The sequence below is a fragment of the Pongo abelii genome, chromosome 9 (assembly GCF_028885655.2).
Source record: "Pongo abelii isolate AG06213 chromosome 9, NHGRI_mPonAbe1-v2.0_pri, whole genome shotgun sequence".
In the NCBI taxonomy this organism is placed as follows: Eukaryota; Metazoa; Chordata; class Mammalia; order Primates; family Hominidae; genus Pongo; species Pongo abelii.
In genome coordinates this window covers 77336959-77355944 of record NC_071994.2, presented here as the reverse complement: position 1 = coordinate 77355944, position 18986 = coordinate 77336959, and the positions used below count along the sequence as shown (strand labels likewise).

The following is an 18986-nucleotide window of genomic DNA, read 5'->3' as shown; positions in this document are numbered from 1 at the left end:
TCTGCTCAGTGGACTGAGCTCCTGGGCCTTGGTTTCTGCCTCTTGCTTATGGCCTCTGGGGCCTCTGGTGAGACTGAGCTCATAAAGTGTCGGCAAAGTACTTTGTGGATCGATGCTAACTAATAGCAGTTCCCTGGAGCTGCCATGAGTAGGAAAGATGACTATGGAAGTTGCTTGGACCAGGCTCAGGGCTGGCACCCAGGGAGGGCCAGTGTTGTCCTCACAGTGGGACTAAGGAAGGGCCTGCTATCCCCTGTCCCTGATGCTTTATTCCACTTTAGCCCGGAGTGGGTGCTGATAAAGTTTGATGATGGGGATGGTGCTATCCGTGGCCATGGGGGAAGAGGCTTGCTCAGTTAGTGGCAGAGCCAGGTGTGGATACCCATCTGGGTCACATCCAGCCAGAGCTGGAGCCATGGCCTGTCCTGGGATCCTCTTGTCAGGGATCACCCTGTTGCCCCCTGCCATCTCTCCAGAGGTTGCTGGCCTCTACCCAGACACACAGCTGTCATAAATATGGCGTGGTGGCTTCAGTTCAATGGAGAGCATAAATGGGGAGTTGGAGTGGGACCCTGGGCAGGGGAGGGTGTGAGCAAGACTCCCTGTCAGTTCTGCTCCAGAGTGAAGACCTTCCCCGTGTGTTAGACTGAGCTAAAGTCTGTCCTGGGAACTTCTAGGGAGAGGGAGCAGATGGGGATCATGCCCTCTGGGAGCTCCTGGTGTGATGGAGGAGGCATGGCCCTGTCCTCCAGGACACTCCTGTCTGATGGGGCAATGTGGCTCCTGTTTCCTGGGACTCCCTATGTAACAGCGGGGACACAGTCCTCTTGTCCTCTAGGAGCTGTGTGCCTGAGGAATGAGGCATGGCCTCCATCCTGCAGGAGACTCCAATCTGATGGGGGAGCTGTGGCCACTTCCCTCAGAGAGATTCCCTATTTGAGAGAGGAGCCCTGACCTCTCTCCTCAGGAAGGACCCCTGTCTGATGGAGGCTCATCTTGTCCTCTCACTCAAGAAACCCCATTTATGGCCTTCACCTTTGACCCCTTCACTTTGACCCCTTCCCCTACCTGATTCATGGGGAGCTCAGGTCCCACAGGCAGCAGCTACAGACGGAGCTGGGCAGTTATGAACTTGGCTGCTGTGGGGCAGGGAGGAAGGGAAGACAGGAGACTCCTTACAAGAGACTGCAAGAAGGTCCCCTGCAGCAAGTGAGGGTAACATAGAAGCCTTCCTGGTGAAGGTGTCTGTATGGGATCCTCTGATGGACAGGAGGTGCCTGGCTGTGACAAGTACCCACTGGGGATAAGGGGTAAGAGCTCCCCCAGGCTGGAAGGGAAACTTGAGGGGTCACTCTGGTGAGCCCCTGTCTCCATGCAGGCTGGACTGCTGGAGTGGAAAGTGGTCTAGGGAGACCGTCACCATCCTTGGGGAGACCCTCACCCCCTGCCCGTCTGTGTACAGGCAGAGTGCTGCCAGCCCAGGGACATCCGCCCTCCATGGCCCGAGAAGCCCGGAGGAGGAGAGGAAACAGGACGCGTATCAGGAACGCCTTTTCCTTTTCTTTGTAACTAACCCCTCACTTGGGGCTGGGGAGAGCTGAGCCTGCGGGGCTGGCCCTGGCCTGGCTGTTGCTGCCTGCGGCCCCCAGCTCAGGCTCCCTCCACCTCACAGTCCACGGCTTTGGCGCCGCTCCTGGGCTGGCCTCTTCACTCCACTGAATCTCTGGGCTCTCATCTGTAAAATGGGGTAAGACTTTCTATCTGCCTCATCAGGAAGTTTGCTTTTCCTCTCTTTCTGGGATTTACATGATTTCTTCCTCTCTCCATGAGATGTGCAATGAGTGCTTCCTGCGCACCAGCCTCTGGCAGAGGTGGGGATGGAGAACACAGGGAGGAACAGTGTGGGGCGGAGATGGGGGAAGGCTGTTTGGGACTTGTCTAAGGAGTTGGGAGACATTGAGTAGAAATGTCTGAAGGCTGATGGGTGGGGGTCAGAGAGGGTCTGGCTGGAGACGAGGTTTGGACTTACTAGCATCTGGTGGCAGCTGAAGTGGTCAGGTGGGTGGAGTTGCCCAGGGAACTCCTTGTCATGGGCTCTGGGAAGGGGCCAAAGTCAGACTCAGCTCTGGAGTCTCCTGAGAGCTGGGCACAGAGCAGGGATGGGGAGCCATGTGGCCAGGGCCTCCAGCAGGATTGAAATGGGGTCAGTGGGTTTGGTGCTCCTTGTGAGGGTTGAGACCTTTGCCTTTGCAGTGTGATGTCGGGGTGTGTGGGGAAGGGTGGATCACAGAGGATGAGGAGGGAGTAAAGGTGAAGGTGCTCAGACATCAAGGAATTTGGTCAGTCAGGTTGTCATTCTTTTGCTTGTGTTTCTCATTATTCATATTACTCCCCTGCTGACTGAAGGGCTACTGTGGGGTGCATGTGTAGTCGGTTATATGCTGTGTGTATGTTGTATATGTGGGGGTTTGTAGACAAGACGTGTGTGGGGAGTGTGATGCATGTGTGTTATTGTTTAGTATTTGTGTGTGTCTTTCTGTGCATAGCATGTAGAGTGTGTGCACCCAACCACATTCAGATCCTTGATCCATACAGCAGGCTGGTGCTGAGTCATCTGCCTAGGCTGGAAACTGGGAAGGATTCATCAAGCTTGTGAATTTATCTTCTCTACTTAGGGTTACACCCAACAGTGTGCTGGTAACAACTGGCCCTCCAGAAAAAAAGGAGGGTGGGAGATTTTAGCATCTGCCAATTTCTGTGATGTAAATTCTCTGACTTCAGATTTCACTCTACCAGCGTGAAGTCACTGAATGTGCAGTTGGGAAGAGATGAACAGTAGACACCATTGTATAGCATTTCCACCATACAGGTATAGTAGGCATAAATACCCTTGAGGGTATGATATTGACAACAGTAAAATAATTAGTAAGTAATCAGTTTTGAAAATGCATTCCTGGGCCAGGCATGGTTTCTTATGCCTGTAATTCCAGCACTCTGGGAGGCGGAAGCTGGAGGATCACTTGAGGTCAGGAGTTCAAGACCAGCCTGGCCAACGTGGTGAAACTCCATCTCTACCAAAAAAAAAAATACAAAAATTAGCTGGGTGGGTGTGGTGGCACACACCTGTAATCCCAGCTACTTGGGAGGCTGAGGCACGAGAATTGCATGAACCCAGGAGGTGGAGGTTGCAGTGAGCTGAGATCATGTCACTGCATTCCACATTCTAGCCTGGGCAACAGAGCAAGACTCTTGTCTCAAAAAAAAAAAAAAAAGAAAAGAAAAGAAAAGAAAAGAAAATGCATTCCCTTTGCTTTTAATAGAGTTTATTTAATTGTAAGTTCACATTAGGATTTCTATTTTTCTTTTTTTTTTTCTCTCTCTTTTTAAAGACAGGTCTCACTATGTTGCCCAGCCTGGTCTCAAACTCCTGGGTTCAAGCGATCCTCCCACTTCAGCCTCCCAGAGTGCTGAGATTGCAGGCATGAGCCACTGCTCCAAGCAGGGTTTCTCAGCATCAGCACCATAACATTTTGGGCTGGAGATCCTTTGCGGGGGGTTTGGGGGGACTGACATGTGCATTATGCAGGCAGCATCCCTGGCCTCTACCTACTAGATGTTAGTAGCACCTCTTCCCCAAATCATGACAGCCCACAATGTCTCCAGACATTGCCAGGTGTCCCCTGGGGTGCAAATTCACCCCCGGCTGAGAACCAATGATACTGGCTGTGTTTAACAACTAGCTCACAAAATTCTTAAAAATGTGACACTTGGCTCTTATGAGCCTGTACAAGCCAGCTCAGCACACCATGGGCACCGCATCCAGATAAATATAAGGCAGTTTTTTCTCCCAAAATTATTTCCCTGGAAAAAGCTGCCACCTTAGGCCTTAGATTTTGGTCTGTACGGAGTCCCTGACCACAGAGAACCCTCTCGGCTTACCGACTGATCCACAGAGCAGTGGACACAGAGTCAGAGATATGCTGCCATAGTGGATCTGTTGTGACATTTTATGAAATGTGAGAATAGGAAGAAATTAATGATGTTTTTGAATTAATATCTTATTTTAACATGTTATTCTATATCCTTAAAAGTTTGCATGTTGAAATTGGCAAAACAAACAAACCAAACAAAAACTCCCTTTAAATAAAATCTTTCCGCTGGGAAAATAACGGCCTGTCTTGTGTCAGGAGTGCCCTATAGCTAATGGGTTCCCGCCAAGACTGTGCATCCGTGGTGCTCATCCAGGTGGCAAGGCTGCTGCTTCTTGGCCCAGGTCCTATTTTTTCCTAGCCTCAAGCTCAGGGCTTGGCTCTTGTTTGTTCATTCAAAATCTTTATTAAGCACCTACTATGTACCAAGGAACATAAATGACTGAAGTCGCAGTTTGTGTTTCCTGGGGTTTGCCATCATTTCAGTTCCGTGGCATCCACTCAGGAGCAGCCGTGTGCAGGCCCTGTTTGGATGCTCAGGGGCCAGCAGGAGAGGGAGGGAAAGATGCACATGTGTGCTGGGTGCCTGGTGGTGCCTGGAACGGAGCTGGGCACATCACACATGCACCTCCTCCCACCCTCCCACTGTGCTTTTGAGGGACGGCTTGCTTGTTCGTGGAGTGTCTGCCTTCCGCTGCCCTGTAGGTGCTCTGGGGAAACAACACCGACATCGGGTCCTGTACCTTCTGCAGGTAAAAACAGCCCCAGGCCCAGAGATTTGAAAAATAAAGGGAAGAAAAGAAAGGAGGGAAATAAGAAAGACGAATGGAAGGAAGCAAAGGAGGGAGCAAGGGCAGAGGAGTCAGGGCAAGAGCACTTTAAACCAATGCAGTCAAGGAGGGCTTCTGGGTGAGGTGACGCTGGGACTGTGTGAAGGATGGGAAGGGGCTGCAGTTGGTAGAACTGATGCAAAGGATAGTACAGGAAGAGGGAAGAGCAGGGCACGTGCTGGAAATTTCTGGAATGTGGATGTCTACACTGGGAAAAAGTGGGGCACAGTGGCTCACACCTGTAATCCCAACACTTTGGGAGGCTGAGATGGGCGGATCACGTGAGGTCAGGAGTTTGAGACCAGCCTGGCCAACATGGAGAAACCCCGTCTCTACTAAAAATACGATAATTAGCCGGGCGTGGTGGCGGGCACCCGTAATCCCAGCTACTCTGAAGGCTGAGGCAGGAGAATTGCTTGAGCCCAGGAGGCGGAGGTTGCAGTGAGACAAGACCACGCCACTCCACTCCAGCCTGGGTGACAGAGCGAGACTCCATCTCCAAATAATAATAATAATAATGATAATAATAATCTGGGGGAAAAAACATCATAAATTGTGTTTTCTACCCAAGACTGTAGGGAGACAGACAGTTTAAACATTTCCCTGTCCCAGCAGGAGTAACATGACCATCTCCTCCCATCCGCAAAGCTTTCTCACCTGAGGGACATTTGGGGGAGAACTCTCCCTGAGCAGGGGGTGGGGACAGGACACTGGCCAAGATAATGCTGATGATAATTTCATAGTATCATAGCACAATGTCAGCTTCCCTGTGTTGAGTCACTACTGGGGACCAAGTTTTTACACATATCCCCAGCCTATGGGGTGGATATTATCCCCATTTTCTAGGCGAAGGAAGCTGAGCCTTTGAGAGGATAGAAAATGGGCCTGAGGTCACACTGGGCTCAAGCAGAGACTCAGGCAGGGAATGTCTGCTTCAGCCTCTGGGCCCTTTCGGCTGCCAGCATCTCAGCCCCAGGAAGGCTGGGCAGCGCTCAGGCGCAGTCTGTGGGCTCTTTGGTATCCAGCTGCCAGCCCGCCTGGGGAAATTTTGATTAGCCCTTGATTTTCAGACCTCCAGCTTCATGGGTTAACAGAAAATAAGCCAAGCTCTTTTAAGAAACTCTCCCCTCTGTCCATGGCCCCCTCTTTCCTCACTCTGCACCACCTGAGAATTTTCACAAATGTGCTTCATGGCCAAAGAAGCGAACCCGTGAATGCGGCAGAGGCTTGGGGAATTGCTGTCTGCCTAGAAGTCTATGGGAAGTCTGCAGCCCAGGAGACTGACTTGGCCAGAACACCTCGCCCCCCAGCCACCATCCCTGACCCCTCTGGCCTGCCAGGCACTGCCCTATGCCCTGGGAGCCATGGCAGATTTGAGCAGGGATGTGACAGCAGACAGGAACCACAGAAGCCAGCGGTCCCCATCCCAGTCTGACTCTGGGCACACTAGCGAGTCTCCCTGAGCCCGAGCTTCCTGGCTCTGGTGTGAGACTCTTCTCTCACTCGGGCTTTGATTTCTCCCTCTGGGAAATGAAGCAGGTGGGACTGTGCTCCCTCAGGCTCCGGAAATCTCTGAAATGGGGTGACATTTCTTGCCTTCCTGCCTCCTTCCCCCTCCTGGGCTGTCCTGAGAAGCAGGTGCACTGATGGCGGGTAAACAGGCGGGCCACACTCTGACACAGGGAGGGCTGGGAAATTCTGGCAGAGCAGACGAGCCGGTACACAAATAACTCTGCTACCAGGGAGAATGTGATAAGGGCCTAGGAACCTCTCTGCAGCCGCTGCCACCTGCTCCGTGCATCTCCCTGCTCCCTGATGGCTGCTCTCACACCGAGGGAAGTGGGTCAGAATGTAGGGCGGCTGCGTCTGAGTGAATGCCCCCTTGCATCTCCCCACCCTACCCAGCTGAGCCATGGCTGCTATTGGACAGGGATGGGGGAACGTTATGGGATTGAGGGCATCTCTGGGTCCAAAATATGGCCCTGGCCAGTCATTCTCCCTCCCCTCAAATGCCCATGGCTCCCCATTGCCTTCTGGATAAGGTCCAAGTTCCTTAGCCCAGCACTCAAGGCCCTTCACAGCCCTACCCTCCTAGCTGAGGGCCCTGACATAGAGGTGCTCCGTGATTCTCTGTGGAGCGAATGGACCATTCTCCAGCCCAGCCTCTTCCCCTGGGGCTCCTCCCAGGCACTTGGGGCACACTCCAGCCACACCAGAGGCTTGCTGTCTCCTGAGCACCTGGTGGATTCAGTTGCCCTCTCCAGGCCTCTGCCTGCAGTGTGGTCACCTTCTGCACCTCCTGTGTCCTTCAAGACCTTCCTCATTGCTACCTCCTCCTTTGAAGGTTTTTTTTTTTTTTTTTGAGATGGAGTCTTGCTCTGTTGCCAGGCTGGAGTGCAGTGGCATGATCTCAGCTCCCTGCCACTTCCTCCTCCTGGGTTCAAGCGATTCTCCTGCCTCAGCCTCCAGAGTAGCTGGGACTACAGGCACCCACCACCATGCCCAGCTAATTTTTGTATTTTTGGTCGAGATGGGGTTTCACCACATTGGCCAGGATGGTCTCAATCTCTTGACCACACGATCCGCCCACCTTGGCCTCCCAAAGTGCTGGGATTAAAGGTGTGAGCCACAGCGGCCAGCCCTGAAGGCTTTCTTGATTCCCCAGACAGAACCACATAATCCCACCTCTCAGGCAGTATTGTGAGTGATTAAAAGTGTAGTCTCTGGAGCTGGAGTATCTGGGCTCTGATATCTAGCTCTGTTGCTTACTTGCTGTGTGACCCTAGGCAAATTACTTAACCTCTCTGTGCCTCAGTTTTCTTATCTGTGAAATGGGATGATAGTAATATTTATTATAGAGTTGTTGGAGAGATAAGTGAGTTAATATTTGTAACTCACTTACAGCAGTAACTGGACCTGGTTTCTCTCCTGGATAACCTGGACAAGCTTTCTTTTCTTTCTTTCTTTTTTTTTTTTTTTTTTGAGACAGAGTCTCACTGTCTTGCCCAGGCTGGAGTGCAGTGGTGCGATCTCAGCTCACTGCAACCTCGCCTCCTGGGTTCAAGTGTTTCTTCTGCCTCGGCCTCCTGAGTAGCTGGGATTACAGGCACATGCCACCACACCCGGCTAATTTTTGTATTTTTAGTAGAGACAGGGTTTCACCACATTGGCCAGGCTGGTCTCAAACTCCTGACCTCGTGATCTGCCCCCGTCGGCCTCCCAAAGTGCTGGGATTACAGGCGTGAGCCACTGTGCCTGTCCTACCACCATCTTTTTACACTTCATCCATCCTCATACTTGAATAATTCTCTTAGGGCATTCATTTAACCATATTCATCCTATATTTATTTATTGAACACCTACTATATCCTAGGTACCATGCTATGCCCCAGAAATACAGTGACTATAACACAAATAATATCTCTACTTTCATTGTTGCTATAAAAGTGAAGCAGAGGGTGTTATCAGACCATTAAAAGTGTGGGAAGTGCTATGAATGGGGACACACTGGATGTGGAGCTGAGGGGCCCCTAACCCATACTTAGCGGGTAGTCAGGGAAGGCTTCCTGGAAAAAGGATAGCTGAGCATACGATACATTAGGCCTGGGGAGGGATCTCAGGATTCACAGAAACATGGATCCTGGATTGTAAAATCACAGAACCAGAGACTCTTACATCAAAGCATTCAGAGTTTAGGGTCCAGATTTTCCCTACTTCACTTCCTTTTTTTTTTTTCTCCTAGATTCTCCTTTCTCCAAGACTTGAGACATATCTTGTTAGGGAAATCCAAGCATCTTTATAAAGTACTTTATGCTCATTGTATAACAGAAAAATTATAGACATAAAGAAGCGTGTGGGTGGGCAGAGTCTTCTTCAACTCCTGAGTATTTAGGCACATTTCCTTTTCTTTCATTCTCTCTGTCTTTTTTTAGTTGTTTTTTTTAAATTGAGATGTAATATACCATAATATTCACACTTTTAGGGTAAAATTCAGTGGTTTTTGTATATATTCACAAGTTTGTATAACCATCACCACTATCCAATTCCAGAACATTTTCATCACCTCCCAAAGAAACTCTGTACCAATTAGCAGTCACTCCCCATTTCCCACTCCATCAACCCTTGGCAACCACTAATTTACCTTCTGTCTCTATCCATTTGCCTTAGTCTGAACATTTCATGCAAGTGGAATCATATAACATGCAGCCTTCTGTGTCTGGCTTAATTTACTTAACATAATGTTTTCAAGGTTCATTATGTTGCAGCTTGAATCAGTGCTTCATCCCATTTTGTGGCTATATAATATTCCATTGTATGTATAGACTGAATTTTAAAAAAATACGTGTATTCGTTGATAGATTTTTTTTCACTCTTTTTGGCTATTTTGAATAATGCTACTACAAACATTTATGTGTAAGTTTTTGTGTGGACATTTTCAGTTACTTTGGGTGTATACACAGGAGGGGACTTACTGGGTCATATGTTAACTCTCGGTTTAACTTTTAAAGGAACTGCCAAACTGTTTTTCAAAGTGACGGCCCCACTTTCCATTCCCACCAGCGATGTATGAAGGTTCCAGTTTCTCCACACTCCTGTCCACACTTATTATCCTTCCTTTTGAGTATAGCCATCTTAATGGGTGTGAAGTGTATCATTGTAGTTTTGACTGATGACTGATGATGCTGAACATCTTTTCATGTGTTTAGTGGCCACTTGAATATCTTCTTTGGACAAATGCCTATTCAAACAAATCCATTGCCCATTTAAAAATGGGTGATTCACCTGTTTGTTGTTGAGTTGTAATAGTTCTTTATATATCCTGGCTATTAGGATCTGATCAGATAAATGATTTGAAAATATTTGCTCCATTCTGTGGGTTGTCTACTCTCCTTCTTCTTTTTTTTTTTTTAATAAATTATACTTTAAGTTCTAGGGTACATGTGCACAACGTGCAGGTTTGTTACATAGGTATACATGTGCCATGTTGGTTTGCTGCACCCCACCCATCAACTCGTCATTTACATTAGGTATTTCTCCTAATGCTATCCCTCCCCCAGCCCTCCACCCCCCAATATTCTCTTTCTTGACAGTGACTTTTGAAGCACAAAAGTTTTAAAATTTTTGCTTCAGTTGCTTGTGCTTTTGGTGTCATATCTAAGAAACCATTGCCTAACCCAAGGTCATGAAGACTTACACTTATGTTTTCTGCTAAGAGTTTTATAGCTGCAGCTTTTACATTTAGGTCTTTGGTCCAATTAATTTTTTTTTTTTTTTTTTTGAGACAAAGTCTTGCTCTCTCTCCCAGGCTGGAGTGCAGTGGCACGATCTCGGCTCACTGCAACCTCTGACTCCTGGGTTCAAGCGATTCTCCTGCCTCAGCCTCCCAAGTAGCTGGGATTACAGGTGCCTGTCACCACACCCGGCTAATTTTTGTATTTTTAGTGGAGACAGGGTTTCACCATATTGGCCAGGCTGGTCTCGAACTCCTGACCTTGGGTGATCTGCCCGCCTCAGCCTCCCAAAGTGCTGGGATTACAGATGTGAGACACAGCACCCGGCCCCATTTGAGTTAATTTTTGTACATGATATGAGGTCGGGATCTAACTTTGTTTTTTTGTATGAGACTATCCAGTTGTTCTAGCATCATTTGTTGAAACAATGTTCTTTCCCCATTGACTTGCCTTGGCTCCTTTGTAAAAAGATCAATTGACCATAAATATATGAGTTCATTTCTAGACTCTCAATTATATCCCATTGATCTATATGTCTGTTTTTATGCCAGCATAATATAGTCTTGATTACTGTAGCTTTGTGGTAAGCTTTGAAAGTGGGAAGTGTGAGTCTTCTAACTTGGTTCTATTTTTTTTTTTCAAGATAGTTTGGCTATTCTGGATCCCTGGCATTTCCTTATGAATTTTAGGATGAGCTTCTCAGTTTCTGCAAAAAAGCTAGCTGGGATTTGATAAAGATTACATTGAATCAGTTAGGGGAGCGTAGGCATCTTAACATTAAGTCTTCTCATTTGTTTCTTTTGGGTATTTATTGAGTGTAAAGTTCAGCTCATGCCAAACATACTATTCTGATTCCTGACTTACTCTGCTTAATATTCTATGATAGGCATTTCCTTGTGTTATCAAAGATGGAAACCTAATTTCAGTGCTGTATAATATTCCATTGTTGGCTGGGCACAGTGGCTCACGCCTGTAATCCCAGCACTCTGGGAGGCAGAGGCAGGCGGATTGTCTGAGCTTAGAAGTTCGAGACCACCCTGGACAACATGGTGAAACCCCGTCTCTACTAAAATACAAAAAATTAGCCGGGCGTGGTGGCACGCACCAGTAATCCCAGCTACTTGGGAGGCCGAGGCAGGAGAATCACTTGAGCCTGGGAGATGGAGGTTGCAGTGAGCCTCGATGGTGCCACTGTACTCCAGCCTGGGTGACAGAGTGAGACTCTATCTCAAAAAAAAAAAAAAAAAAGGAAAAAAAATTCCTTGTTTAGCTGTATCACATAGAATTATAAACTCTTGTTTTGGTGTAATCAGTCTTGGAAGGTGCTTCATTTGGGTTCCTTGTTGTGTAGCCCTCTCCGTGACAGGCACAAAGGGACACCGGGAGGACTGATGGCTCACAGAAGAGCAGTGAAATATTAGTGTCAAAGTTGGTCCACAGGTATGCTATGCTGCAGGTGGGGAATGAAGCTCACTGAAGAAACTGACATTCTGGTTCCTGGAGAGTTGACCTACCTGTCTTCTTGGCGGCACCACCTTGATGGACTCAGAAGACAGCATCCAGCAGTCTGCACAGACACGGATAGGGCATGTTTGGTTTAGGCATGTTTTTCTAGAACAGTGGATCTGAAACATTTTTAAATTTGCAGCATGAAATTCATTTTACATTGTAATTCAGTACACACACATTCACCTGAAACAAACATTTTGCTAAATAATACTTTTTTTTTTTTTTGAGACAAAGTCTTACTCTGTCGCCCAGGCTGGAGTGCAGTGGTGCGATCTCAGCTTACTGTAACCTCTGCCTCCTGGGTTCAAGTGATTCTCATGCCTCAGCCTCCTGAGTAGCTGGGATTACAGGCATGTGCCACCACACCTGGCTAATTTTTTGTATTTTTAGTAGAGACAAGGTTTCACTATGTTCACCGGGCTGGTCTCAAACTCCTGGCCTCAAGTGATCCACCCGCCTTGGCCTCCCAAAGTGTTGGGATTACAGGTGTGAGCCACTGTGCCCAGCCAATACTCACTTTTTGTATCAGCCAGGAGAAGCCAGCCTGTGGCCGGTGAGAACCCCCAAATCTTAGTGGCTCAAGAGCTTTCATTCTCCCTTATGCTACACATCTGTCATGTAGCAGGGCAGCCCTGGGATTTAGGTTGATGGAGGCTTTCTCATCCAGATCATTGCTGGTTTCAGTGGCAAAGGAAAGAGAGCATGGCAGGCAAAAGAATGCTCTTCCCGAAGATGTCTACATCATAATCCTGGGAACCTGTGAATATGATATGTCACATGGCAGAGGGTAATGACGGTTGCAGATGGAATTAAGGTTGCTAATTAACTGACCTTAAAATAGGGAGATTGTTCTGGATTATCCAGACGGGTTCAATGTAATCCCAGGGGTCTTTATAAATGGAAGAGAGAGGCAGAAGAGGAGGTCAGAGTGAGGCAATGTGATAAGAACTCAACCTGCTCTTGCTGCCTTTGAAGATAGAAGCAGGGGTCATGAGCCAAGGAATGTGGGCAGCCCCTAGAAGCTGGGAAGGGCTGGGAAACAGATTCATCCCTTGAGCCTCCAGAAATGAATGCAGCCCTGTGGGTACCTTGATTTTAGTCCCGTGAGGCCCATTTAGTGTTTCTGAACTACCAAACTGTAAGATAATATGTTGGGTGTGTGGGGTTTTTTTTTTGTTTTTTTTTTTTGAGACAGGGTTTCATTCTGTCACCCAGGTTCAAGCGCAGTGGCACAACCTTGACTCACTGCAACCTCCACCTCCTAGGTTCAAGTGATCCTCCCATCTCAGCGTTCGAGTAGCTGGTACTACACGCACACGCAACTGTGCCTGGCTAATTTTTGTATTTTTGTAGAGATGGGGTTTCACCATGTTGCCCACATTGGTCTTGAACTCCTGAACTCAAGTGATCCTCCCATGTCAGCCTCCCAAAGTGCTGGGATTACAGGTGTGAGCCACCACACCTGGCCTGTTTGTGTTGGTTTAGGTCACTAAGTGTGTGGTAATTTGTTACAGCAGCCATAGAAAACGAATACAGAGGGCATGGGGAATCAAGCACCAGCACTTAAATCTGCCTGGCACTGACATCTGGCATTTCTACTCATATTTCGTTGGCCAGAGCAAGCCACATGGACATGCCTAACTTCATAGGACCAGAGAAATCTGATACTCCCATACCCCCAGGCTTAGAAGGAAACTGAATTTTGGTGAACATAGTAATGTCTATTATACCTTGCTACCTGCAGTGCATGCTTATATTTTCTAGTCTATTCCATTCCATTTCATTAAAAAAAAATGTATTTTAAGTTGGTTATTTATTTATTTATTTATTTATTTATTTTTGAGATGGAGTCTTGCTTGTTGCCCAGGCTGGAGTGCAGGGGCACGATCTCAGCTCACTGCAACTTCTGCCTCCCTGGTTGAAGCGATTCTCCTGCCTCAGCCTCCCGAGTAGCTGGGATTACAGGTGCATGCCACCATGCCCCGCTAATTTTTGTATTTTTAGTAGAGACGGGGTTTCACCATGTTGACCTTGAACTCCTGACCTCAAGTAATCCTCCCACCTCGGCCTCCCAAAGTGCTGGGATTACAGGCATGAGCCACCATGCCCAGCCGTAAGTTGGTTTTATTATCAACTAGTATGTTGTGACCCCCTGTTTGGAAAACATTACTCTACAGACCCTCTTCTGCCCGGGCCTCCTCGACCATATGACACACCTAGATGTGTGACACACCTAGGCATAGCTGATTGGCCCAGGTGTGGAACACATGACCAATGCTGACCAATCAAATTCCTCTACTGGGAATTTGGAAGTGGGCCATTCAACCAGTTAGCAGTGGGAAGCTGAGTGAGAATCAGAGTGGAAACAGTGTCAGAGTGGGAGTCACATCCAAGCCAAAAGGATGGAGGAGGAGAAAAGCCTTGAGTAAGTAGAGAGAGCTGATCCACAGAGGCAATGGGGCAGCTGCCCAGAAAGCAGTGCAACCGGGGAACATGAAGCCCCAGGAGGAGAGGTGCAGAGAGAGTGAGACTGCCTGAGATTCAGATGGCTTCCCAGATCCTGCGCCAGCCCCCATGCATCCTGCCTGCATCCCGTGAGAGTTTTGCCTTCTTATAACATGCCTTCCCCTTTTTCTTGAGCTACCCTGGGCGGTGGGGTTGGATGTGGTGGGGGCTGGTTCTGTTCCTTGTCTCCACTGAGCCTTAATCAGCTGGAACACTGCTGGTATTTCTCTTATAGGCACCCAGCTCTGTGAATCAGGCTGTGGGGCATAGATGGGGCTGGGGATGAGGCAGACCCTGCCTCTGACATCCTGGAAATTTGGCTTTGACCAGTCTTGGACGTGTGGGCTTGCTCTTCAAAGTTGACAGGCAGAGCCATCTGTGTGATGCTGCATAGGTGGAGGTCCCAGGAAACGAAACATCCTCACAGGGGCCTCTTTTCTGATAGTGTTAGGGTCAGGAAGTCAGAGGAGTTTTATCCCAGAGGGCTTGGCAGTGTCACGGAGTGGAAAGGACATGGGCTCGGGAGACAGGCAGACCATGCTTCACCTCGGTGAGCCTCAATTTCCTCATCTCTGAAATGGGATTGTAAGGATCAGCAGTGTTCTAGGAAAAATACCTAAAGTCATGTCTAGAGCATGGCATGCTCTCGGGGAATGTGGTGGCTGCTGCTGTTGTTTGAGGAAGCCATCAGAGTCCTGCTTCCTGAAGGAGGTGGTCCTGGTGCTGACGAGGTTAGCAGCAGGTCATTCCCCACTGCTGGCCACACTTCCTACCCGGCCACCCTCACTCTGCCCCTTGCCCCTCTCCTCTCCTCATTTCTCCTCTTTATTATTACTCCCGATGTTGATGAAAACACCCGGTTTAGGAAAACAGCTGGGTTGGATATGAAGCACCCAGCTTCTGGAGGCAGGCAGATAGAATTGGGTCTGAATCCTGACCGAGCCCCTGGCTTGCTGTGTGTTCTTGGGGAAATTACTGCGTCTCTCTGAGCCTTGAGCTAATTACCTATAAAATGAGGATGATAATCCCCATTTCACAGACCTATTATGAGAAATAATTAGCCACTCAACAAAGTTCTGTCTTCCCTTCCTCCCTTCTTAAGTTGCCCCTTCCAGCCTGACCAGGGTATCTCGCTCCTTCCAGCAGTCCCTGGAATGGTTTTCCCTGACTCAGTTGTTTGTGGCCTCAGGCACTTGTGGCCTCTCCTTTCCCTCAGACCATGGGCTCCCGAGGCTTCTGGAAGCAGGTGGAGTCCCTTGTGGCCAGTGCCACTTCTCTGGTCTTCTCTGCACGTCCAGCCCCAGCTTGGGAGCTGCTGCTTCAAACCTTGTGATCTGTATTTTTCCTCACTTTAGCAATTATCACACCCCAGCTGACTGTGGCATCTTCACACTCTGAACACTAATAAATATTTATAAGAAGGAAGCTAGACGCGGTGGCTCACGCCTGTAATCCCAGCACTTTGGGAGGCTGGAGGTGGGAGGATCACTTGAGGTCAGGAGTTTGAGACCAGCCTGGCCAACATGGAGAAACCCCATCTCTACTAAAAATACAAAAATTAGCCTGGCCTGGTGGTGCACGGCTGTAATCCTAGCTACAGGGGAGGCTGAGGCACGAGAATCGCTTGAACCTGGGGGATGGAGGTTGCAGTGAGCTGAGATCACGCCACGCACTCTAGCCTGGGCAACAGAGCGAGACTCCGTCTCAAAAAAAATAAAAATAAAAAATAAAAAATAAATATTTATGAGCAGGAGAAAAGCCCAGGGCTCCCAGGGGAGGTGGGGCGGGATGTGCCAGGCTTCTTAGCAAGCCATGCTCACACTCATCAGTGGTTCCTGCCAGCCCAGAAGTGAGAGGTGGGGGTGGGCAGGGCCAGGGCTATCAAGGCAGTGCAGAGCCACCACCTACTTGCCTTCTCTTCTGGAAGGAGGCAGGAGTGGCTGTCCATGTGCCATGGCGGGCCTCACCGTCCTGCCCACCCTGGTGCCTGCTGGACCCTGTGTTCCTGGGGGAGGACTGCATGGCAGGAAGCCCTCTCAGCCTCATGTGTCCCTGAGGCTGTTTTAGCCTCTGTCCATGGCTGTTTTAGCCTCTCTTATTCCATCTTTTATTTTCACCCGTCCGGGGCCTGTGTCCCTGTCCTCCCCTCTCTTCCCCAACCCCCTCTCTTATCTCGGGGTCTCTGTCTCTGTCTTTCAATTTTCTTCTCTCCCTCCCAACAATTACTTTGAGAGATCCTGGAAGCTAGCTGTTGGCAGCTGGGGAAGGAGGTCTCAGGCTCCAAGACCCAGCTCAGGGGAGAGGGCAGGAGGAGATACAGAAGGCACTTTTTGGGAGTCATGGACTACATCTCAACCTGATTCCTTATCCAGCTGGGTGACCATGGCTTATTCTCTGCCTTTGCTGGGCTTCAGTTTCTGTTAAGTAAGGCAGTTGATTCCTTCACTCATTCATTCATTCACCTGTTCAACTAATATTTATTGAGTGTTTGCTACCTGCCATTCATCATTTTTTGTTTGTTTGTTTTTGAGACTGAGTCTCGCTCTGTCGTGCAGGCTGGAGTGCAGTGGCGCGATCTTGGCTCACTGCAACCTCCGTCTTCTGGGTTCAGGCAATTCTACCTCAGCCTCTCGAGTAGCTGGGTTTACAGGCGCCCACCACCATGCCCAACTAATTTTTGCATTTTTAGTAGAGACGGGGTTTCACCACATTAGTCAGGCTGGTCTTGAACTCCTGACCTCCTCGGCCTCCCAAAATGCTGGGATTACAGGCATGAGCCACCGTTCCTGGCCCCATCATTTATTAAACAATGATTGCAGTGCTGTGTTGGGTGCTTGGGATAGATGCATCTGTGGATAAGAGAGACAAAGATCCCTGCCCTCGTGGAGTGACATGTTAGCAGAGTAGACACATAATAAACAAGCAAAATATGTGTACGTTCGAAAGTGATAAGTGTTGGCTTGGCGTGGTGGCTCACGCCTGTAATCTCAGCACTTTGGGAAGTCGAAGTGGGCAGATTGCCTGAGTCCAGGAGTTTGAGACCAGCTGAGCAATTTGGTGAAACCCCATTTCTACCAAAAAACAAAACAAAAGAAGAAAACAAAAAATAAAAATTAGCCCGGGGTGGTGGCATGTGCCTGTGGTCCCAGCGACTTGAGAGGCTGAGCAGGAGGATTGTTTGAGCCCAGGAGGCAGAGATTGAAGCAGTGAGCTGAGATCACGCCACTGCACTCCATTCTGGGTGACAGAGTGAAACCTTGTCTCAAAAAAGAAAGTGATGAGTGCTATAGAAAAAGAAGAAGTAGAGCAAGAGAGGGACTTCAGGCCCCGGGGGCACAGTGGGGTTGAGCATGCAGATGTCTCGGGGAGAGCCTCCCAGAGAAGAACTGTCCCTGAGGTGGGAATCGCCCTGGTGTGCTTGAGGACCAGCCGGGGGTAGATGTGGCTGGAGATGGGTGAGGGAGAGTAGTAGGAGGTAAAACCGGGAGGTGAGGGTAGATCACACAGACCTTACAGCATGCCAGGCTTTTCCTCACTTGAGCTCAGAAAACTTGCACTTGGAGACTCCTGCAGCCTGCCCTGCAAAGACCTGACTGAAAGGGGGCTGTTGTGTAGCCCAGGAGAGCTCTAGTGGCTATCGTGGAGGCTTACCAGTGGAGATGGTAAGAGCGGATTACATGGGCACTGTTCGGATCTCAAGCTTGCATGGTGCCTGTCAGTCACTCCAGCCCTGGTCCCCAGTCCTGCCTCAAGGTGGCCCGCAGGAGCTTGCCCCTGGGCAGGATACGCGAACCCTGGCCTGACCTCTCTTTCTCTCCACAGAGTGTTCAAGAAGGCCAGTCCGAATGGAAAGGTGAGTCTGTAATAGCTGCGCCCAGCGCCTCCCTGACCTCACACTCTGGTCATTTTCTCTTGGGAAGCAGAGGAAACGGCATGTCCCCTGAAGTGCACACCTCTGTGGGAGGGGGCAGGTGCTGCTCCCCGTCTTAGGGGTGACACAGCTCTGTCTCTTGGAGCTGTCAGTTGAAGGGGGAGGGACACACTCAGGAAACTTTCACAGTGGGGAAGCACAGCTACCCTGAGCTCTGGTGTAGGGAGAGATGGCCTGTCATAGAGAGACTTCAGTAAGTGTGTGACAGTGGAGGACAAGCCAATCAGTAAGCGCCGAGGGCCGTGGGGGAGTGAGTCCCCTGCTGTGAGAGGACCCTAGCATCAACTCCTTAGCCAGGGCAGCTCCCAGGGCCTGGCTTCCTTGCTTTCTCCTTGCAGGCCCAGACGCCGTCCTGCTTCCCCGTCAGTTCAGCAGGTAGACATTACTGACACCATTCCACACCAGGTCTGGGCTGAGCCGGTGGGGACAGGGGCAGGGTGTACTGAGATGAATGAAGCACAGTCTGTGCCTCTCACAGCCAGATGGCAGAGGCAGACACAGAAATCCATCATTTCAGCATGAAGTGGCAGGCGGGAGATACGGGGCCATCGGGGCTGCAGGACCCAGCCTGGTGTGCAGTGGCAGCTTCTAGGAGGGATGCATTTCCAGCAAGGCAAGGTGAAAACAGCATTGTAGGCAGGACATAAAAGCATAGGGACTGTGGGAATCTTAAGCAGCTGAGTTCAGAGTGCCGAGAGGGAGGCTGAGGCTGAGAGGCTGCAGGGCTGGTCACGGGGACACTGTGGCTTGGCTTATGAGCTGGCCTGGGTTGGCAAATAGCACCACGTGTGCTTCCACATCTCTCTTCTGTGCCCACAGTAGATAACATCAGTCACCATCGCCCTTCCCTGCTGCACCAGGGTTTCATCTTAGATTCCTTCTCAGCCCAGAGTCCGAGACAGCTCCCCGTCCCCTCTCTCCGCCGGTAGATCAGAGTTGGCACTTGGAATGAAACCCATTTGTCATCCTTATTTTTGGACACTGAGGAACCATTAATGGGTTTCAGGCGGCAGTAGCATGGTTAGATTTGAATTTTAGGGCTGGGCACAGT

The 18986-nt window shown here is 49.4% G+C and overlaps 1 protein-coding gene across 3 annotated transcripts in view; it reads left to right on the top strand.

Annotated features, from left to right (window-relative positions):
- The window catches only part of ARRB1 (arrestin beta 1), a 91531-nt gene that overhangs the window by 43411 nt on the left and 29134 nt on the right, over nucleotides 1–18986 (top strand). For all 3 annotated transcript variants that reach the window (XM_024255317.3, XM_024255318.3, XM_054524832.2), the window contains exon 2: nucleotides 17827–17857. In XM_024255317.3, coding sequence (XP_024111085.1) covers nucleotides 17827–17857 — 31 coding nt within the window. The remainder of the gene's footprint in view (nucleotides 1–17826; nucleotides 17858–18986) is intronic.